At 39.3% G+C, this 24,716-nt stretch overlaps 1 protein-coding gene across 2 annotated transcripts in view; it reads right to left on the reverse strand.

Moving 5' to 3' along the window:
* Positions 1 to 12,274: 12,274 nt before the first annotated feature.
* The window catches only part of CPQ (carboxypeptidase Q), a 294,636-nt gene continuing 282,194 nt past the window's right edge, over positions 12,275 to 24,716 (reverse strand). For both annotated transcript variants that reach the window (XM_018556153.1, XM_018556154.1), the window contains exon 7: positions 12,275 to 12,515. In XM_018556153.1, the coding sequence (XP_018411655.1) occupies positions 12,355 to 12,515 (161 nt within the window). In that variant the 3' untranslated portion in view covers positions 12,275 to 12,354. The remainder of the gene's footprint in view (positions 12,516 to 24,716) is intronic.

The following is a 24,716-nucleotide window of genomic DNA, read 5'->3' on the forward strand; positions in this document are numbered from 1 at the left end:
GAAGCATCTGTCTGTCCTTTTTGGCCTTTCTGACATGATGCTTACTGCAATAGACTGCAATAATCGACTGTTAGAATCGACTGTTCTGATTGACTGCTATAATAGACCAGTATGACTGACTCCTATAGTACACAGCTTTTAACAAATTAGAGCTTCAGAGGGCGCATTGTCTTATGGGACGTTGCGCGGTCGAACAGACCACGAACATCCCAAAAAGTTTGGTGTTCGGCGAACGTGCAAACAGGCAATGTTCGAAACGAACTTACGTTCGATTTGAACCAGCAGCCCATCACTAGTCACCATAGGACAGAACCACAGAATATTTGCCTCTTTCCTCTTTTCTATAACAAAGTGGGGATGTTTTCTGTAATCCAAAGGGAGGACTGGGAACAATTCCATCTAATAACAGTCAGCTCAGGCAGGGTTTACAGGAAGTAATCAGCTTACAGGACTTCTGGAATGATCAATAGGTATAATTTTGCAGGTATGGAACAAATATAACAAACATACTATCTTTAAGACAGGGAAAGGAAGCAAACCAGGAAAGTGCATTATTATGGTTTACAAACACTTTAATACAATGTGTATTACTACCGCTGTCAATTTCGGGAGATTTGAAGCACGTACAGACAGCAAGGTTATTGCAATTTCACTTTTATTTCATTTAAAACTATAAACTATGGCGCTGCAAGCCTGGCCACTGCCAAACGCAAATGATGTAAAATGATTCATTCCCATTCCCAATTCCAGCTATAATAAACCATCTCCCCATAGATGAAGTACAGCTTCATCCATCATAAGAAAGAAGACCATTAGCACTCAGCAATCTTTCACTTAGCGCTGTGATGGCTGAAGTATGGCGTACACATGAAACGTACAGAAACTATCACTTCTGGCACCTAGCGTTCAGTTATTTATACGCGCAGTCATCAGCTTGAAGGATGTTCATTTTCTGTACACTTTACACTGGCAATGTGCTTTCCACTATTTCATGCTACAGTTTCAGCCTGTCTGCTAATTTATAGCTTATTTGGAGTTCTCTGTAATGATTTCACCATTTTACAGTTGTTAGTTTTGTTTCTGAAATGACAAGCTGACAATCATCCAGACATCAGTCTTTCTTTTGTCTTGTTTTGTTTATTTTTTCTCTTTCTGATTTCACTTTCAAATGTGCTTTTTTATGCATAGGTCTGTTGTGAGATTTTTGCATCTGAATTCTGCAGCACATTACCGGGTCCATATTGATCACCAGCTGGTTTATATTAGAAGCAAGGTAGAGGGGACTGCAGGTGCAAGGCAAAGGGGACTGCAGAGGGGACAAGGCAGAGGGGACTGCAGGTGCAAGGCAGAGGGGACAAGGCACAGGGGACTTGACCAGGAAATTTGCATAGAGAAGAAGCAAAGCTGCTATTTTTAAGTGGATTCATGTATATAATATGAACATCTTCATATCATTAAAGTAAACTTTTTATTTTAGGGGTTGGTAGAGGATAGCTTGTTGAATCATCCTCCACTTCAAATAACACTTGGGATCTTCTGTAGCAAGTTTTAGCCCTAAAGCAGAACTATGGGGATAGTGAAATTAAATCATCCCCATAGTTAGAGCCGACGTGGTACACTGCAGCCATCACACGTCAGCTATATAGATGGAGAACTGAGAGATCACATACCACTGATCGCTCAGTTCACGGTCTTCTCCCCGCAGATAGCGGTGACTGTCAGTCATCACTCCCTACAGGTTTTGCCCCCACTCCTCTCCATCCCTCCAGTGCTGACTGGAGGGACAGACAGGGAAGGGGGCAGCCAGCTCTAGAGAGGCAGAACCAGCTGTTAATCAAGCTGCAGCATGGCTCTGCGCTGTCAGCATATAGAGGGCGATAGCCCGCTATGTACTGAGTTTTGCGTCACAGGAGGACAATAGTAAATGTCCTCCAAAAACCCAAAAGAGAACTAACGCCTAAAAAGGTTTGGCCATATTTCTCTTTTTACATGATAATAAAGTCAAAAGGTTTTAAGCTGTTTCAAATGCTGATTTATTAACTTCTTGCTTTTTGATGATTAAGCCCTCATTTGCACTAAGCGTTTTGTAGCCCTTTTTCTACCCATAAAAACGCTTAAAACGGCCCCCAAAAAATTCTATTAATTTCTATGGCCAGTCTCATATCTGAGCATTTTGTCGCTTGTAGCAAAAAGCCTATTGTTGGAAAAACGTACATGAGCTTCTTTTTGGCAGATTCTGTGCTTCTTGACCCCATAGACTTCCAATGGAAACACTCATAAAATGTGCATTTGTCTATTCACATCAATGTGCCACAATCTGCTTGCAAAAACATCCAACTTTATGTACACGCATAAAACACACGTAAAAATGTGCAAAAACGTGCTGCACAAAATTCGCTGAATGAGCTCATATTTGATGTTGCTCGTGTGTGATTGAAGGCTAGAAGTTTTGTTTTCTTGCAGAATCAGCTGGTCCCGTGAGCACTGGCCCTGATATCCTGTTTTAGGGTAGCTCTTTTCCCTTGCAGGGTCCTAGTGGGTAGCCCCACTGCAGGGGTTATATTTTCTACTGCCAGATGTTCTTCTCTGACCCTATACATAACATTATACCATATACATGACATGACCACCTATCAGTCTGGTTCACTCTGGCCGCCTTGGGTGATAAACCTCACATCTGAAATACAACAGACTACACCAAACCCACTAATGTCAAGAAGAAACAGTGATTGGCCCAGTTATATATTTTTAGCTGATTGTTATTGTTTCTCTTGAATTAAATAGGTACCAATGTTATCTGGCTACATATGTCAATCCATCCTGCACAGACATTTACATGAAACCTGGGGTGATCTATGCGTGCATGTTTATGAAAATATTTCAGCCATCAGTTCATGTAAATTGCTCTCTAATAAGGGGAAGCAGGGTCCAGAATTACCTTACATTCAATTTCCTAAAAGATAATAGATGCCACTAAATGATTCAGCCTATCAACATCTACTAAGAATTACAATTAACAATTTTATGTGCATTGATCCTTTAATGTTAGCTAATAAAAAGGCCCGGGTACCATTAAGTGGATTACTGATCAGAGAGCAGCTTCTACAGTAGGTATTGTAGACAAAATATCCTTTGTGGTTGATCATCAAATGATAATTATGCCTTTAGTATGTACATTGTAAAAGAGACTAGTCAGTTAATATAAAAGTATTTCTTGAACAATCTCCTTTTTCATAGGATTCACAACCTATGCAAGCCAACTTTCAGTGTACACAAACTTCCAGGACTCTGCTGCCTATATGGGGCTATCCTTTATTATTGAATACTGTACATTTTAACACAGTGGTCTTCTTCAAGTACACAAGGTTAGTAGCAACTTTCTAAACTTATATATGCATGAACATGCCTGTAAATGTGCAAATAGGTACACATGTATAAAGGCCAGGATACTGGTCACCTAGCTGATGAAGCCAATGAGATTGGCCACCTGGCTGATGAAGGCCATGATATTGGTCACCTGGCTGATGAAGGTCCTGAGATTGGTCACCTGGCTGATGAAGGCCATGAGATCGGTCACCTGGCTGATGAAGGCAATGAGATCGGTCACCTGGCTGATGAAGGCCATAAGACTGGTCACCTGGCTGATGAAGCCAAGATCACCACTTTGACAAGGAAAGATGAGTATTTTACAACAGCATGTAGAATGCTGAGTGATGAAGCACTGTCGCTACTACAGCTTTTATTTGCCTGTAAAGTATGTCAGTATGACAGTAGAATGGAAAATGTACAGAAAAGACATTGCCTATTCTCAGCTTAGCTATTTATAGATGATATAGGCCTAGAAATATGCCTTTTTTACGCATGTGCTTATTTTCTTGATGTAGCATTACGTTCACTAATGATAAAATTCCTGTTTGTACCACACGTTTTTGTTTTTTTTATAAATTCTCAACCATGGTTCCAAGAAAACCTCAGGATATTTGCTTGGCTTGTTGCCTTCAGGGACTTTTAGAATTCAACTAAATTCTTATCTTGTAACCAGCTGCATCATTGGCAGTCAACTCAACCATAGAAGACCAGAGGAAGACTTTTCTTGCCTGTATCCAACATCCCCACGCATAATCTGTTCATGTATGAGGAAAACCCTTCATTATACAATCTGAAACTCAAATAATTAGAATATCGTGCAAAGTTCATTTATTTCACTAATGCAACTTAAAAGGTGAAACTAATATATGAGAGAGACTCATTACATGCAAAGCAAGATAATTCAAGCCGTGATTTGTCATAATTGTGATGATTATGGCTTACAGCTCATGAAAACCCCAAGAACCCCAAATCCACAACCTCAAAAAAGTAGATTATTACATGCAATCAATAAAACAAGGATTGTACATAGAACAATATCGGACCTCTGAAAAGTACAAGCATGCATATGTACTCAGTACTTGGTTTGGGCCCCTTTTGCAGCAATTACTGCAATTACTTTTGCACGATATTCTAATTATTCGAGTTTCACCTGTATATCATGTTAAAGAGAAAAATGGGAACTATGGGAAGGGAGCAATTTTAATACCAATAAATCAATGTTTATTATTTGTGTATTATTCTGGTTTTTATTGTCAAGATTTTAATTTATTTAATCAATTGTACAATATTCTACTCATGCAAAACAGTTAGGCAAATGTAAAATGGAATGGATTCGAGGATACAACGTAATTTGCCCTCCGGGCAAGTTGAAAAAATAAATGTCGGGCTAATGGCCCTGATTGGAGATACTTCACCATTCAGACATTGACAACTGCTGGACATTATATAGCAACCTGTTCCCTGTTCCCCTGACTTTTAATCACAACACTGGGCAGAGGGAATTCTTCCAGCACCAACACTTTAGCATAGACTTTTCAGCACTTAGATGTCATGTTACTGTTAATGCCAAGAGCCACAAAGAAAAATGATTCTGGAAGATGTGATAAAATGTGTCACAATATGCCCACTCTCTACCATTAAATGGCTATTGCCTATTAGGCAAAATGTATTCAATGCGGAAGGTGAAATGAATGTGTTTTTTAAGGGTGCAATTGGTTAAAAATGGCTCTAGAGGATTACAGAAGCTGTTTGGCTGCAATAACACATGACTTGCATTGTTGACTTGCATTGTGTGAAGGCAGCCCAAGACGTTAGTTGAGAAGGTTCTCCGCATATGCACTAAGAAGGTGCATGGGGTTGCCAACACATCGCACCAACGCATGCAACACATGTTACCGTGTGAACAGGGCCTTAATATTCTGGATCTTTTTTGTACGTAAAACAGCTTCATTTTAGCCTCATTGTGTTACTTTTTTTTTTTACAGAGAATGAGAAAGCACAGAGTAAAAAAAAAACAGTAATTAAAAACACAAAGAACACTAAATGAAAAACATAAATACGCCGAACACACCTAAAAAATATCCACACAGTCACTTCAATTTTCAAGCAAATTTTACCAAAATTGGCATTTTCCAGGTGAAATCTACAACGTATTTTGCCGACATGGCTCTCCTTATCCCTAGATTCCATTATTGACATGTATGACTACCAATTAAATGTTTTTCTTTTGCAACACTGCCTTTTAAAACCTTTTGTCACTTTTTTGTAGATTGCCCTTTTTCTTAAATTTCCCAAAAGGGACAAGTACAGATGTAAAAATGTATAAGGAATAGGAAGCTTGAGGAAGAGTACCAATTCAATGTAAGTGAAATCTATACTGCAACCATGACCCATATACAAGTAAAGAAAAATTGAAATTAAATACATCACCGACCATGGGATGAAAGAGATTAAAGTATATGTCTGTGAAGGTTCTTATTTATCCAGGTCATGGTATAGCTAGTAGTAGCCAGTCATATTAAACTGGACTTGTTGTGTAATGTTGAAATGAAAACATTTCATACTTTATCCACGCCACGCCTTCTGTTCTGATGAGTGTCAGGAAGATACCCCCACACAGGTAGCACAAACACCTTAATCCAAACATGGAAAGGCTGATTTTGATTGTCTAGGTACAGGATGGGTGGTGTGAAAAGTGTGGGCAGATTTTAATTGTCTAGGTACAGGATGGGAGGCGTGAAAGATGTGGAACCGCTCTGTTCCAGTTACACAATCCTTGTCAGGAAGTCTGTATATGTGTTGTTGAATTGTTGTCAAAACACCAGGATAGAGAAGTTATAATGGCATTATATGTGGCAGACAGATGGTATTGAAGGCCTTCACGCCTATTCAAAGATGGTTGGTCAAGTTTGACGTAGATGTTTGACGTTTGTGAACATGAAGTCATCTGTGTCCAAAATGTGCACTTTTCTGTCCTCGAATGTCTCTTTTCCTTAAGGTGTAAAAATTTGCCCCCCATGTTGGGCCATTTGTTTATTGAGAGGTTGAGTTGTCTCCCCAATGTACAGGTCTTTGCATTTCTCACTACACCGCACTGCAATTGCCGCATTAGTTCATTTGTGTTTGGGTGTTGAGTCTTTTGGATGTGCAAGCTTTTGTCTCAGTTTATTGTTGGGCTTGAAGGACACAGGGATGCAATGTTTGTTAAAAACCCTTCTGAGGTTATCCGACACTCCAGCTACATATGAGATGACTATATTACTTTGAGTGGTGCTCATACGTCATTATATCTAGTACATATTGATAGAAATACTAGGCATACTGGTGGGTGGAGCGAGCGACCCCTGTGTTTTTTACAGCTGAAGTGAAACGGAAATTGCACCATACAGGACCCGGAAGATTGCTCTAAAGCACTGTAGTGGTGCTGGATACTACTGTGTGTTACATGATCCCAGTGGCCCTACCAGATATAAAATATGTATTCTTACATAGCGATGACCCCCAAAGGAACTGCTGGTAATTTCGAGTTCTCCTACCTGTTTGTAGTGAGCGGTCTCGTTTTCAGCTCCAGCAACATAGACACTTCTTGTTATGAACAGGCTCGAGTCTATATGGTCTTTTCTACTATTTATAGCTCAATGGTAGAAAACTCAGGAAAGAGGGCATAGGGATGCAGGACACCGGAAAGCACAAAAGAACAAAAGCACAAAAGTATCTTCAGAACTAGTAACAGAAAGAGCATCAGGTCCCTTGAGAGCAACCCAAATATAGATTCTTGAACCAAAGAACAGCCAGTAAAATCTGTGACCCTGTAAGAGCAGTCACAGTCCATGTAGTGCTCCAACTGGCTTCTGTTCTTCTGTGTATGGTACTGGATCTGGGGACGATGAATCTTTCTCACAATGCACAGATGGCAGCTCCTCTCAGTCACTCCAGTCCAGCCTCCATAAAGTATAAACTCCAGTCATTAATTAGGCCCAAGAGCCCCCAGCACATAGAACATGTTGAGGCTCAGAAGGCAGGGTCACTACAATTACATTGGGCCAAGCTGGACCAATAAGTATAAATACATATTTATACCTGGAGTTCAACTTAAAATTAAAAAGAAAGTAACTCCAATGTGATTATTGGACAGTGGAAAATTAACCTAAGTGTAGCAAATAATGCAGCTTAGCTAAACAGGAACCTATAAAAAAAATATAAGCACTTTTGCCATATAGGTATATAAAATATATGTGTTTTCCCATTAAAAAAACGAGTCTGCCGTGGTACAGTATTCCTGAAGGCAAATAGGTTGTATAATATGTGGTACAGGACAAGGGTCAGTACAATGAGCAGCCTGGCAGCAGAAAGATTTAGTGACAGCGCTATGATTTGTTTACCAATACGCAAATAAATCCAGCACTGAGAGGGAATGTGCAAGAAACAAGCGATGAATCATATCCAATATCAGAATTGTATTTATAACAGCAAGGAATAGATCATTATGACCAGTAGAATGTTATCCGATATTTCTTTATATTAAAAAAAAATGCTGCATGCAGTTCTGTGTCACTAATATCTTCCATCCAATGCTGCTTACTAGAGAAGAAAATTCTAGCAGATATTAGACATATGACATAATTAAAGTGAAACTCCAGCCAAAACGTTTTTTATTTTTTTGGCTAGAATGAGGAAATTCAGGACCTCATTCACATTGCTAAGTGTCGGCCCGTACAGATCCGTGCGACACGCACGGCCGTATCGGGTCGTTCCCAGGGAGGACAGGTGCTGCATGTGATTGTACGCAGCAGCCTGTTCCTCTTTATGGGAGTACGCGGACGTACGTTTACCCGAGCTGTACATCCGTGCGGTTGTCCGTACTCGTACGCAGACAGGATGGATCCTTGGTACGTCCGAGCACTGGCACCTGCACCTTTACAGATGTGCAGTTCGGGTGAGTGTACGGTGGCATATGGCTGCGTACTCCCATAGAGAAGAACAGGCTGCTGCGCACAATCGCACGCAGCACCTGTCCTTCCCGGGAATGACCCGATCTGGCGGTGCACGCCGCACGGATCTATAAGGGCCGACACTTAGCTATGTGAATGAGGCCTTAGGGAGTTTATTAGGTGAGGAAGTGACAATACTATCCCCAAGAGGGGCCACATACAGAAATATATGCCAATGGGTCTGATGCATGCTAACATGCTAATGGGTCTGAATGCTTTACATGCATAATGAGACAGTTCATGAATACTGTTTATAGAATGGATTATGACACCACACTGATGAAAATATGCATGCCTGTATATGAGAAAGATCTTTAGTGGTTGGTGCAAGACTAGTGTCTGTGTGGACCATTATATTTACTGGAAAATGACTGAATAAAACTTGAAACAGATTTTTGAAGAATAAGAAAATAGAAATGTTTATATAAGACATTTAGAATATGTTCCAATCAAATCTGCACATTCCATAAAGCATGATTTAAACTCAGCTGCCGGTATTAAAGCCCAAAGCAACATTTCTGATTTCATTCATTATCCCGTTTCGTTCTATGTGTCACATAGATATTACCGCCATTAGCTATGTGTCACCACTTTCCACTTAGAAAAGACCCATGGTTCCTTTACACTCCGAAAGATATATTCACATTCAGGACTAATGCGTGTCATTGTTACTTGATGGAAACCCTGGGTGTCTATAAGCAGGGCTCTAGGCATGCATAATACATAATATTACCTTAAATAAAACTGATCATGAGAAAATAATTTATACTGCCATTGGTGACCTGCTTCTAAAAATGCTACAAGCTTCAGCAACCTCTTATTGACTGACCGTATACAAGTATGAAGTCACTCTACTGCCACTGCAAAGTCTTTAAAGCTAAATTTCAAGCAAACATAAATAAAGTTTGTTATAATTACCTGAATTTGGCCTGGTTCAGCCTCTTGTAAATCCACTGTACAGCTGTACTCTGACTGGAAGAGGGAGGGGCAGTACTAGAAACCAATCATGTATCCTGCATTTACATGCTGACAGAAAAAGAGAGCAGAGAGATGAACTGATCAATCTGTTCTCACTCTTTCACTATCTAATCACAGACTGGAGGCAGATAGTTGTGTTTGCTTAAAGTGTATATCTAGTCAACACACTTCTTCCTAGTTCTGGATATAGTGGAGAACGGTTAGAACTAGGGATGTTCAGATAGCAAGTACCGTACTCGGTACAAGTACATGTACAGATACTTTTCCAGCTCCAGCACTAGACTAGAGAAAATGTCAAAAGTTAGGCAGCAGCTGTCATTTTAAAGGAGCGTATGGGGTCCCTGGAATTTGTGCATTCCTGTTTTAATGGATTTTTTTTTTATACATATATATTAGGGATGCACCAATACCATTTTTTCAACTACAAATACTTATCCAATTACTCACAGATACAAGTACTGATACATTTTTGTTTAGTGTCATGTGACAGTTTTTCTAAAACAATACAGACTAATGATTTCAGGACAGTGGTGGATTGCCAGAGCTAGGTCACGGCTGCAACCCTGGTAGTTCTCGTGAAAATACCAAATATCAGCACTGGCTCCCATCACTTCTTGTCCTGCTGACATCAGTTTACTAGACAGGAAGTGAGTGGAATTCAACAACACTGAGAGAAATAAAAATGCCTTTTATTTAGTAGACTATGAGATGGCTAAAACCCTGTTGGATTTTTATTTCTGCATGCCCCCTATTAAAAAATATTCCCTCACTTCTGTGCCACCAGTAGGAAACTCACATTAGTGGCTAGCACCGTGACCTTGCAGTGCTAGGGTACAACTGGCAAAGTAGGTATCAGATTTAAGGCTTTTAAAGCAGACGTAGCACCAAAAAGAGGACCTTCTTACCAACTAATTTTAAGACTGTCGAGGGGTGGCCTTTTTGAATTCTTGGTTGGTCCTTAGTTGGTCCGCCAACAGAAAATGCTGTAGTTACATTCTTTTGTCTTCTTCTACCCATTCCTGTATGTGTAACAATGTAGTGAGGCTGAAAAGGGTAAGTGTATTATTCAGTATTTATCATTTTGGTGGGTAAAAACATCCGTTTCTGTAACTGTTCCCGATGTATACGGTGGCACGGGGCTTACTACACCTATCATGACATATGAGGAAAAAAGAAACCAGGGCCTTACAGGAAGCTTGTGGAGCTTCAAGACCTTATAATTTTTACAGATCCAAGAATTGTGAGATATGGTGACAGGTAAAACTTCAGTCCTTGCCTGCCAGAGTGCAGAGGTGGTAAGTACATTGTCTGTGGACGTAGAGGCCCTGTGTAATAAAAGTCAAATCTGAAGATCTGTCAGATTGCATTCCATGAACTGCTATGGATTCCTAGGAAAATATATGCTTAATATACATTAGTGGACTAACAGTGGTGCTATGCGAGCTGTACATTAGTTCTTTTTTTAAAAGCATTCATTACATGTATATACCACCATTCAAAAACTGCACGTTCAATAAAATAGTGTCCGTGATAAGACAGCCTGTGTGCTACCAATATTTTGGTATAGGGCAGCACATTGTATATCAGAAAGCATTTTGCCAGTTGCAACCTGTAAGGGGCTTGACACAGTTTAATGTATCCTCCTGCTTAGGAAGTGTGGGCAACTTCTGCAAGATTATTCATAATGAATAATGGCCAGCCTAATGTACACTCCCACCCCTCTAGGCTCATTCTATGGATGGCATCCACCCATTCCCTCAAAACATAAAAGACAGAGGACGTCCAAATACTGCACCTCCCCGCAGAAGCCTGAAGATGTCAGTTCTGGCGAGGGAGGAGAGGAAGGGTGAGTTAGTTTAGTTCCACTTTAACCAATACTTTTTTCCTTTTAGGTTGACCGTAGTTGACCGGACAACCACAGTCAAGATAAAAAAAAGGTCAGTAAACATCCACTGTCCCTGCGTGGGCAATACCGTTGTTCTACCTCATCCTGAAAATAATAAAAACAAATAGTTGAAAGTAAAACAGTATCTATGTCTGGTTTTGTAAACTTGCTCTTTATTTTTCTTTTAGAAAGCTGCAGCTGCAGTGAAATTTGCTAGAGGTTGATGCCCCATTTGTGGATGTCAGTATGGGGGAGGGGATTACTGATGAGTCCAGCCATTAACTGCATTTAATTATTAGATGGGGTCTTGACACATACTAAACTCAATTTACAGGCTCCCTTTCTAGACCGGCATGGAATATTATTTTTTTGTGTTCAGAAACAACAATTTCGACCCCTTTAAACATCCATTGCTTTCATTTAATTGCCGCATTTTTGCCAGGAGTTATTCTTTAAATGTTATCATACTTACTTCCTCTAACTAAATAATTATTTGAACCCATTCTCTTAAGAATTTGTGCCGGGTACCCTGTTTGTTTTCTCACTATTCTATGTAACAGGTATTCAGAGATTCCACATAATCCCTGCAGTATCATTTCCCCACTGGCTGGGTCCTACTGTATATACATTAGGTCTCTGGAGTAAAATAGGCAGCCGCCACTGCAATGATACTTGACCTGCCCTATCTTGTCACATACAATCATAATGATAAAATAGCAGCAACAACACAAAGGCAGGAAAGAGATGTAAAACTGCCTGCATAAAATGATGATCTGCTGCAAGTTCACAGGAAGGGCTGGCATAAAAAACAGCAATAAACTGAATTACAGTAAGCCGTGGATCCGCGTCTTTATTTCATGTAATCAGACAGAAGTAGACTTTATACAAATACAAGCTCTTAGATAAATGCAATCAAATTGGACAATAAAATAGAAGCACAAACAAAAGAAATATATGCACAAAATGATATGATATCCAAAATGGAGTGAAATAAAGAAGAACAGTAAAATTTGATAAATGAAAATAAGGAAAGAAGTTGGCATAAATCGTGTGTGCACAGAATGCAGATGAGGCGCCAGACAAATGAGCGCCTTCACATTGTGCAGTGTGTGGTTACCCCTCGTCTTCTCATTACCTTGGCAACATCTCTTCCAAGTCAGCCACCACGTAGGCAACTACAGTCCACACAGCAGCACAGTGGTTCATCCAGATTGGGTTCTGGACTGTCATGGTGTCCCCTTCTGAGTGATGGAACCAGAAGTACCGGCTTGCATCATCTAGAAGGCTTGCACCTAGGTAGAATAAAAAGAGTTAGCCCTTGTTTTACATAAAGTAGAACATTTTCATTTGTTACCATTAGTAATTAATTCCTTAGATAACCTATAGCGAACATTTGATCCATGATCTACTGTACTGTTTATCACAATTCATTGCCATAAGACATACATATCTGTGAATGTAAAATGCAGAGAATGTGTAAGAACTTTCTGCATTCTTTATCACAGTTACAGCAAAGATGACATAGACTGGGGCTATATTTTCCTAGCTGTCTTTTTCACACTGATAGCAGGGAAAAAAATGTATGATTGATAGCTCTACAGGGAAAAGCTGCCCGTTTGCCTATATGCCTATAGGAACAGGCCTACTGTGCCTAATGCAAATCCAGCCCTGCGTGTCACTTTACCAAGTACAGGCAGTGCAGATGCCCGTAACTGATTTTTGCTGTGGGGCTGGCCTAGCTTTTTCTCCTTCCCTCTCCCATGTCCACCGGAGAAGAGGTATTTGCCGCCATAAGTGGTCTAACATAGGAGGTTTAGCAACATGTATCATTTGAGGAGGTATTTATTCCTTATCTATTACTTATGGTATACGGTTAATAAAAAAGTATATGCTGATTATCTGTCTTCATACCAACAGCCTTTTATGTAAATTTTTTTCAACTTTACCGAGAACCTCCTGAAGAAGCAAATGATCGTATATTGGGACATATACACGTAACAAACACGTGTTTCTGCTCTAGCCTTTGGGCCTATCCGGCTTTCTATGTCACATCATTGTGCATACTGTTTGTATGTAGACTGTTGACTATAACGAATAACAAATTGAATAAGGCGGTTAGGTGAGAGTACTTCTCAGATTTGTACATGATGCACTGTTTTTAAAAGGGATGTTCAGATACCAAGTGTAGCTGTCATTTTTAGGAAGCACACGGAGCTCCTGGGATTTGTACATCTCTGTTTTAATGTATAATTTGTTTTTTTATAAATATATATAAGTGATGCACCAATACAATTTTTTCAAGTACAAGTACTTATACTTATCCAAGTACTCACAGATACAAGTACTGATACATTTTTGTTTATTGTCAAGTGACAGTTTTTCTAAAACAATACAGACTAATGATTTCAGGACAGTGGTGGAGCGCTGCAACCCTGGTAGTTCTCATGAAAATGCCAAGTATCGGCAATGGTATCTGAACTGGTATCTGAACATCCCTAGTTTTTAATATAAAGTTTTGATGATATTATTATAATATTTTTTGTCTGGAACAACAATCCAAGCACCACCAGACTGAGAGTGATCATCATTGGCAGGTTAAAGTGATAGTAAAGTCAAAAGGTTTTTAAGGCACTTCAAAAGCTAATCAAATCACTTACAATGGATGCTGCTCCCTGATGTTTAAAAGTTTTAATTTCCTGCAGAATCAGCTGGTCCCCTGAGCACTGACCCATATATCCTGTTTTAGGGTGGCTTCTTTCACTTGCAGGAATCTATGGAGCCATCCTTGTGTGTGCTAGTAAGCTGTGTGTCTACACAGACACACAAGCACATCCACCCCCTCCTTCCTGCTCCTCCCTCCTCCTTTCTCCAAGCTAGTAGATTGACAGTTGCTGGAGACTGTGCTCTCCCTTGTCGTCTTCTACTGGGCAGGAAGTTCAGCAAAGCAGAGCTGAGTGAGTTGAAGTCAGCTGTTCAGAAACATTATGACTGTTTGGTTAAAAAAAAGTACTTTGCTGGGCAATGTATATTTATTTGATCTGGATTCATTAGTGAAAAAAAGCTTGACAGTTTAAGTTTAAATGTTTTTTTTAGCACCCAGACACAAACGAGCAGTTAAACCTTGCAGCGCGGGGGTAGCCCCACTGGAAGGTTTAATACAAATTTTCCCTGGAGTTCTTTAACCACCTTAGTACCGGAGCAAATTTGTAATTTCTGTACACACTTACAACAATGTGCACTTTTGGATAGAACATTACTTTAAAACCCCAAACATGTATATATTTTCTCAAATCCATATTTTTACAAAAAAAAACCACTTAAATTAATTTTAGTGCACACAAACACAATGTAATAACCTTTTTTTGGTAAAATATAAACGATGGGGTTACATCAAGTACACAGATACCAAACATGCCAAGCGTTAAAATTCTCCAATGCAGGAGATCAAACACAGCATTGTGCCCGATCCCCTGTCTAACTGGTATTTCAACTGGTCTCTGACAGTTGTGTCTCAGCAAACGCTGTGAGCAGAGCGCTTCCTGAGTCACTGCTAACAGAGCAGATTAGGGAATGGATGTTCCCTGGTCTGCTCATGCTCTCCACCTTGACACTAATTGCCATTGCCTTGGCTCCCCCAGAGGACCAGGAAACCCCCCAAATCACGGTGCGGAGGGGGGATCCAACTATAAAGCTTGCTGTACAGATGCCCAGATCACCTGAACGAGAAGAGAATCGCCTGCTGAGAAAAACAGTACCAAGATTATGGCTGCTGCTGCAACTTGGTACAACTACTTTAGGTCCATGGCGTATATACAGTATACGTACAGAGGTCCTGAAGTAGTTAAAACTACTTTAACTATGTAGCTAACCTTTAACACATACAGATACATTAGCTGCCACCACATGTTTAACAGAAACACGCATCGTCATTGCACCTGTTGCTGTAATTCTTGACTTTTTAAAAGAAGTTTAACGCTCACTGATACACCCAGACAGGGAATGTAACAGAGTTTAAGATATGGTAGCTTCTTCAAAGAAGCAAAAAGTTGTTTTAAATTTCTAATGAGAACATTCAGACATTCAACTTAATCATTTTTACATATGGTTTCAATGAAACATAAGAAAAACGCTGCAAGAAAATATTTACAGAAAAAATATATTACAAAGCATACAAAGCAAAGCAGGAGAAAAAATAAATGGGATAAAAATTTAAAAATACCTAAGTAAAGTTTGTCTGGTCTTCGGTTCTGTGTACAGACCAATTTTTGTAGAGTAAGTACAATCTAATATAGCAGAGTCACTGGCATTCAGGAACGTGTCTCTCAGTATCTGGTAATTTTGATTTTAAATGAGAGCTCCAGCTGCCAACCGCAGCAGCTTTTTGTTTACCCTTTAAGAGGGAGTCACAGATCCAAGCCCCAACCAATCAAAGGTTTGAAGGGTTTGATAGGTGTGCTGGAGTGTTTCATTATTCTCAGAGGACAAACCATTAATGCCACTATTCTAAATACATCTATATTACCATGTGACGTGATTTTAAAATCTGACAACCAACATATAATTGAACAGAAAGAAATCATGATTTGGTAGACACCAAATAGCATATGGATCTTATGTATGTCTTTCTTAGAAAGTGTACTGTGTCTTATCAACTGTGTTTGGTGTCTACATGATGTCTGCTTATACATTCTTGTAACCATTTTTTATGAAGGTGACTCCTTCACAGCAGACATTTTATGACAGGACCTACTAAGGATTCTTTTGAAGACCCTGCTAATGGAGGTTTATGATATCTCAGCTTTCATCTTGACCTGTTTTCTGTCAACAGTGCTTCATGTTGGTTTGTGGCTTATCACAATGTGTCACCTTCTCTGGCTGCCAACTACAGACCTGAGATTTAAATCTGACTGTCTCACATTCTGAGGAAAATGGGAATTTTGTTTGGTAGGACTTTCCTATTCCTTCCACATAGTTTGGGGTTAGTCAGACCTCACTATTATCAAACCCTACCCACATACATTGAAGGTATGTTAGGTATAATCTGACCTGGGTGGTTGCCATTTTTTTTATTTGTTTGTATTTCTGAAGATTAACACCAAAGGTCTTCAGCTGCCATTCGAGCTTCGATATGTCTGCTCATTTAAAAGGAAAGGGGATACCTCGAAGGCATACCTGTCTGCAATGTAATCATTGCTATATATGTCCCATGATAGCAGCTCTGTAACACAGGCATTAGGGACCACACTTTACGGAGGGACCTTGTCATGGCAGTGTCACTTTCACATATATTTACAAATGTACGCAACAAAAAAGTCTGTATTTAATGCAAATTGTTAAAGCAGTTAAGACTTGTACTGTTCTGTGAACTGCCTATTCTATGAGCACCTTATATGCTAGGTATAAATAGGCTTGCATGGTTGCAATTTTTATTTTATTTTTTTATGATGCTTTAAATTTGACTTGTAGCTCACTGGGAAAAGCAGAGCCACTCGCACAAGCAGGAAATTACATTTCTATACATATGTGGTGTACAGAATGCCCTGAGGTTCCCATATTGTAAGGAAGTGAAGGTTAAGATCATGGCGGTGGTAGATGTAAATGAGAAGGTAATAAGACTGATATCCAAAATGGCTTATGTAGCAATAATACACTTTTTTTTTTGCGAAAGATAAGTTTTCCTTTATGGACAGATAATGTAAAAATGTGAAATTCTGAAGACTTTCTAGCAGTGTAAGAAGAAAATTAATCCCAGGCACTCTGCCTGTGGGAAAAGATGGTATTTATAAAGTTAATTTCTTTAAAAAAAAAAGCCAAGTAGAAAGTAAGACAAATTTTTGATACCGCATCCGATCTAGGTCCATTTTAATAGACGTATAAAATCCACTTAACTGTGAATATATAGCCTGAAGCTGAAACAAAATAATAAATAAAATATACACTGTAGGAGTGAATGGATTTTTCCTTTAGAAAACCTCAATTACTTATATTCCGTTTCCATCTTCCACGAGCTGAATTTACATTTTGATTTCTTTTCAGGGTCCTCAGCTTCTCCGCTCTTATCTTGTGCTAATAATTACTTCACTGCCAATAGAAAACGTACAGCACCTTTACCAAAGTGGCAGTTAATTAAACTTGAACACCCACTTCAAAGTCTAATGAATTGTCTAGAAAAGGTCTTATGTAATATAATACAGACCGTAATCATGGTGGCTTAAGAAAACTCATTTATATTGACCCAGAGTAAAAAAAAAAAAATACTTTTATTAAATATGACATCTTGAAATGTATTTCTGCAAAAATTGGAAGATGAGGAAACTTTGCATAAAGCAATGCAGAAGAAAATTACATTACAACGCAGAAGAAAAATTGTAGCTAAGCAAATAAAAGTCGGCCCAGTAATTTGGCAAATGGAGACCTAGAAATATGAACTTTAAAGAAAAAAAAATGGCTTCATTTAATAAGGCAGAGCAAAGTGCAAAGATGTGCTTTAACCCAGAGCAGCCAATCAGAATTCTACTTTACAAGAGCAGTTACAAAAATGAGATAACATTTGTTAATGGGTTGCATTGGTTACAGTGCTTTGTATGAGAAAGTTTTATATTGGGTTATTTTTAAAAAATAAAAAAGAGAAAGTTTTATATTGGGTTATATTTAGCATTCATTTAATTTAATCTATAAGTGCCCTTGCAGTTTACCTTTAAGCACCTGCATAAACCTCCAACGTAGCAATATACACTTAGATGGTCTAGTGAAAAAAAAACATCTATATACAACAACAGAGTGAACTTTTAAAGCGGACTTTTACACTCAAAAATCAAATTCTACCAAAGCATCCCTCTATGTATGATGATTATTAATATAATAGAAATGTCAGGTGTAATATGCTGTGATTTTCAAATATTTACACTTGCAGAGCATTCACCTCCCACTTTGAAAGGGCAAAATCACTTCAGTTTTCCAAAGCAATGCACACTGGGATTTCCTTGTCATCAGCAGAGCAGTGCTGGGAAATCTCATCTGTAATCTCACGAGATCTCAGGGAAAGGCATTTTCCTCTCCCAAGATGGTGCAGGGTCACATGTCCTAGTCACATGTTTAGTCACATGTGCCAGAAATCAAGGAAGTAAAATGAGATCTAGTAATCTGCCCTTAGTAAACATGGCAACTGTCAGAAGACTGGGGAAGAAAAGAGAAATAAGGAATGCAAAGAATACAAAGCCGGCAATTATATAGAAGTATGTGTTTGTAGATTGTCATTACTAAACATTTCTAAAGGTGTGTTTGTTGTTATTTTAAAGATATGTGTAACGGTCCGCTTTAAGTAACTCTACAAGTCTGCATAATTTTAGTAGCATGTCATAATATACAGAAACAGTATCAATATTAAAACGCTCCGACTTTAATCATGAAAAAGCAGTTCATGGTCTCCAGGCCAACAACTTTGCCCAGGCTAAGATGATGTAGTCAGTGTGCTATACGCAGGATGAAGCATTAACACAGTCTCCTTCCCCCCCAGTGATCAACTTTATAGGAACATAAAGTCCAGAAATGTCACCAGCACACCATTTAAACGTGGAAAAAAATCCATTTAATGACACATACTTGTATGTATTTGAATGACTGGTGACATTTCTGGACTTTATGTGACATTCACGGTGCCACCCGTGGTCACTTCAAGCACCCGCCTGATCTTACAGGTTTATTATTTGGAATCGGTAAGGAGTGCAACAGGACATATCTATACTCAACTTTATAGGAAGTCACAAGTTCAGAGGCTGCAACAGGGGCCGATCTGTATCAGGAATTTATGAACACCAATAACTATACAGGCACTAGGATGACATTGACATCTGTGTCAATTTTGAGCCAGCATTTCATCCATTAAACTAGATCAGGGGTAGGCAACTTCAGCACTTCAGATTTGCTGAAACAAATCCCACCATGCCTCTGGGAGTCATGCCTGTGGCTAGCAGAATCTTGCAATGCATTGTAGAATTTGTAGTTCCACAACAGCTGCAGTGCTTAGGCTGCCTGCCCCTGAACTAGGTGCTAACCCTGGAGGGTGCCTGAACAAAGATGGCTCTGTGCTTCTGGTGAGAAAAGCAAATAAGGGCATTGTTAAGAGTACTGTGACCTCCATGAGAAGTAAAAAATACCTGGAAGTGTTCTGCATTACTTAGCCAGATGTACTGAACACGAAAAATATCTGATGCTAGTTCCACTTTAAAGTATACGGTAAAGGTGACCCTGTAAAAACATTTTTTTCTTTTATAAAAATTCAGCCATTGTATTATTTAGTAATAGCATGTAAATATGCAAATCAGCAAGGTTTAGCGTGCAAGTGAACCTTGATAAATACTCCTCCCAGACTGGGCGTACATCCTTTGAAGAACGATTTTACTTATCACATGTGATATATTATAAATCTCTGAAAGATTTATAGTCTCCAGAAATCCTGCATAATCATTGCGTATGTACAAAGTTTACTCGAAAACCTCCATGTTTGGCTCAGAAGATGGAAGTAAGCACCGACTGTCATGAAAATGATCTATTGATGTACTGTACCCTGTGAGCATAATAATTCATCTCATTAAATCTCAGAAAAACACTCGATTTCTAATAGGAAGGCAAAAAAAAACAAGGAAAGTTGATTCATAGCAGTTGGTCATTCCAATTATCCAGACTTCTGCGTATAATTTATTTAAAAACTAAATTATGCATGAATAGTGCACAAGTAATTAGGGGAGAGAAGGGAAATGTAATTTACATTCTTGATAAGAAAATTGCACTTTACAAAAAAATATGTAAAACAAGATAAAGTATCGAGTTACTGAGGTTATTAGTGGAGTAAATTACAACAGGTCACAAAAGATGATTGTCTCATTTCCATGCCACATAAAGTTTTCACATTTTGTAAGGACAAGAAATGTACAAAGCAAAAAAAGCCATAGCTGCGAAGTATAGAGCCATCAAGATAAACCTGTATGGCATGTAACAGACACATGCAGTAATTGGTATTGCACAGATTTCTAGGAAACAAATTGGCTGTATCAACAGACAGAACTGCTCTTCTCCCCATACATCTATAAGAAGAAAAAGCAGCTTAAAGTAAGTAAATGCAAGTCAGAAGCAGGTGAAATGCACCTGTTAATGAATACTCAATGATCCCAAACTGATGTAAAAGCAAGTCAATTGCCACAGCCCAAAGCCGGTTGATACAGGCCCTTTATGGCATGCCATCTGCCTAAAGATTCCCAGATTTGTTGAAATGTCACCAAAACCATGAACACGGCCTTACTCCCTCCACAGGATACAATGGAGCAGGAAGAACGGGACCCACTCTTCAGCTTTGTAGTTGCATATTGGGAGGGGAGAGGAGCTGAGAACACTTGCAAGGAGTTCATGCTTAATAAGTCCATTCAATAAGGTTTCATGGAATCCTTTGCGGTTTATGGTAAGCTTCATGCACGTGCTTCTGGACATGACTGCAACCTCTTGTCACATCATTCTGTGCTGCATGACTTCTAGCTCTTTCTTAGACTAATGTCACACTTGCGGTCTTGCCACTGGTGAGAATTTGGCAGTGGTAGGATCCCTTTAAAGGACAGAACAGGGAGGTGTAACACTCAAACACAGCCAGCAGCTCATTGGCTGCCTGCTCTGTTGGTATAAAGATTGTCCGGCCGCCTCCTTTGTTTAGCTGATCGAGGGATGCTGGCCGAAAAAGGGTGCCAACAGCAGCACCCACTGTGCGAATTTCGTCCGGTTCTTCAAGAACCATCCAAAATTTGCACAGTGTATGGCCACCCTTAGATTTTGCAGCATTTTTGACAGATTTCCAGCAGCATATTGATTATAAGGTACATGTGAAGGCACAGCATCATACTTTCATTGTAAGACAGCAAATATCATTTAATTAACATTCATACGTCACTATTTCAAAAATAAAGGGGAAAAATCAACAGTCATGTGACTCAATAGCCTTCTTTCACTACTCTTCTGCATTGGGTGAGTGTGTCCGTCTAGGGATGACGGACAGTTACTGATGTCACACACAGTCGGGGAATTAATTTAAAGAAGCCCATATTACCATGAAATGGATTGTTTAGAAATACTCTGGCATTACATACATTTAGTTAATGTAAAAGTACTGAGAATGTACAATCAGTTTCAAATGTATATGGTCAGTTTAAAACCCAACTCCGCTAATTATTTTTATAGCAATTCCTTCCCACCCTGTTAAAAATAAATCCAAATAAGTTATCATCCTCTCCAACCTCCATTGCTGTACTCTGTGTCTTCCTCTGGTTCCTTTTCTGGGTTGAATGATGGCTAGCGTCATTCAACGCACTTCTGGTAAGCCCAAGGTGTCAAGGACACACACCATTATTAAGACACCCTGGACTCGCATGAGAATAATGCAGAGAACAGCATCCAAGTCATTCTGTGAGCACCGCTGTCTGTATCATTGAGGACTGCCAACCTCCACCACAGGAAGTAGATGAAGAGGCCCCAGGACTAGGGATGAACTCAGATTCAGACTTAACCCGGTCTGAACCTCCCCAGTCCAAACCCAAATACAGATGAAAGCTCCTTTCCTGCCTCTCAATTAGCTGGAGGTGGGGAATTCCCAGCCCACAGCTTGAGGTAAGAAAAGGGGCTGGGTGCAGTGATGTCATTAACCTTAAATGGCTACATAGTTATATTGGTTAAATTACATTTACCTAATATGGCCATATAAGGTAAATGACGTCAGCACAAACATCCTGCCCCTTTGTTTATGGTCAGCTGCGGGGGCAGGGAACGCACTTACCTGCAGCTTATTGGACAGAAGGCCCATTTAACTTCTGCGTTTGAATGAGCTCAGGCTCCGAGCTCACCCAAACCCAGGATGTTACTGAACCTAAGACAGCTCTGAAAAAGGCATGCATACAAAACATTTATAAAAGGAAAACATATGTGGGGTGGTTGGGTGGTTCCAGTGAAGGGGTGGGGTAGTCTGCTTTAAAGGAATTCTTATGGAAACTTACATTAGTCCAGCTTGGCTCAATGAAAGTATCCATATCACTTTTTAAGCCACTGTAGTTGTCCCCACTACATAAAGTCAACGCTGGTCTCTTCCAGCTGCGGCACCAGCAGCTTTCCTTCTGTGCACTGAGCTCTAGCTCCATTCAGGAAACTTCTTGTATTTTTTTTCAATATATACAAGGTGTTCTCTGACTGGACAAGGTAGAAAGGAGGGGCAGATGATATAACAATCCATTTGCTCAGTGTGCAGAGGGGAAGATGCTGGAGATGTAGGCAGAAGATCAAGTCTATTACTGTATGTAGTGTGGATGACTACCATGATTTTCAGCATCCCCAGTGTCCCACTGAGTATCAGATATGGATACATACATTGAGTCCCGCTGGACTAGTGTAAGCTTCTATAAAAGGTCATTCCTAAAGTTCCGCTTTGAAATATTGACAAAACTTTCTTGCAAATGTAATTGTGTTATTACTGAATAAAGTCAACATTATTATTTTCTTCAGCCTACTCTTCCCTTCCAATGACCCTGATCACAGCCATACATAGTAAACACTTAATACCATTCTGAATCTACCATTTCAAATTTTGTTCATCTCTGGATCAGCGAAGAATGAAAGGGACACAAAGACCATCTAAGAATGCTGACTCCATGTTTAACAATGATTTCTCTGTTAATCTATAACAAGATTGATTCCTCACACTTCAAAGCACAGCCAGCATGTGATGGGCCCAGGATTGGTCTTTTGCGCACATCCCCTGTGCTCACTTCATGAACTTCTCACCCCTCTGATATAGTGTCTGATAGCTGTGTATTGAGCAAAAGAAATTCAGGTGATGGAGATGAGAGAAAAGCAGGAATGGAAATTATTAATGCACCGAACAAACCCATCAGTTGCAGTATCACCATACAATAAGTGACCTTCGAATTACCCGCTAAATAGGCACAACTAGGATCACCATGATCTGAAGCTTTATATATCATTTAATAAGCATCTAAAATTGTCTGAATAAAATGACTTTGTCAAAGAATCCCATTTCCAGAATCTTGCAATTCCTCAGTAATATGCCGGCAACATAAACTATACAAACATCATTCAAGGCTGATAACCTTTAGCGCAAAGAATCCTATCTCGTCACACGCCTAATCAAAGCCAGCATGCCACAAGACAGCATATGGATGGTATTACTGACTCCAGTGCCATTTAAATGGCACACTATAACTCAGCTAGTGAATCAAACCCAACCTGTGTATACACGTATTAAAGGGGAACTCCAGACAATGTAACTTTTTCCCCTTTAGTCCCATATTTGCAAATACAATATTAAAGATTTTAAAAAAAGGTCCATGGAGCTTTTATCCTGTAGCAGAATATAAAATTGATTAAACTGGTGAGGCTGATTTACTAAATAATATAAATAAGAGCAGGGATAAGCCCCACGGGTACAATCACAGGCCTGCCAGCATGTGTGAACATTGGCTCACATCCATCCAGTGGCCCTATCTAGTGGATTGTACACTGATGTTCAATGCATTAATGCAGTTCTAGTTGTCATGTCATGCAATGCTAGTTTGACATCTAAATAATGTTGCTTTTATGTCCTTCTTTCCATAGAAAAAAAATATATGCAAATATGCACCACATAATGCACACAGAAAAAAAAATAAGCTGACGTACTTGCTAACTATTGAACCTTGCATGCACCAAGCTTAAAGGAATAAACAAGGAACCCGTATGGTATGCTTTCATTTAAAAAGAGTCAACATAGGGGATGAACCGTTGCAGACCTTTTTATTGAGGTCTTGGAATAAGGTGAGCGGCTCTGGGTACAGAGTGTTTGCAGTGCTACACACATGGTAATCAGATAGAAGCACTCAAGAATTTTTCACACAATGTGGATTATTGAAAAGGATGTCCCTTCACTTATATATTAAAGTAAGATGTTTATGAACATTTAAGCTTTTCATTACTAAGAGCACTTATCACGGCAAATTGTTGGATTTAGTCACATTGAAATTCATGCAAATTCTTTTGTATTATGCAGAAAACTGTGCACTTGAGGTTTGTATATAGTTTTCTTAACACAGAGTAGCTGATTTTATAGGGATAGCGAAAAAAAAGGTTTGGCTTTACCTCTCTTTTAACTTCTTTATTTCTTAAATCTTGTTTAACAATAGCCCTATGCACCTAATGCAAAAAAATGCAAGCGAGCAGTTTCATCTAACAGTGAACATGCCCAGTCTTTCTCCTTTGTTAAATAGATGATTTTGCACCTAGAGATCTGCAATCTTCAAAGCATCATGGCATATATAATTGCAGGTGAATATTAGAAAAAGACAAAGTGCACACAGCCTGATAATATCGTAAGGGGTGTGAGGTTGGTGTTCCCCTTAAAGGCAATGTCTATTTTCAGTGGGTGCATATTTTAACTTATTAATGTGTTTCAGCCACAATAATTTTTTCTG

The sequence above is a fragment of the Nanorana parkeri genome, unplaced genomic scaffold (genome assembly GCF_000935625.1).
Source record: "Nanorana parkeri isolate BGI_ZX_2015 unplaced genomic scaffold, ASM93562v1 scaffold226, whole genome shotgun sequence".
Classification (NCBI taxonomy): domain Eukaryota; kingdom Metazoa; phylum Chordata; class Amphibia; order Anura; family Dicroglossidae; genus Nanorana; species Nanorana parkeri.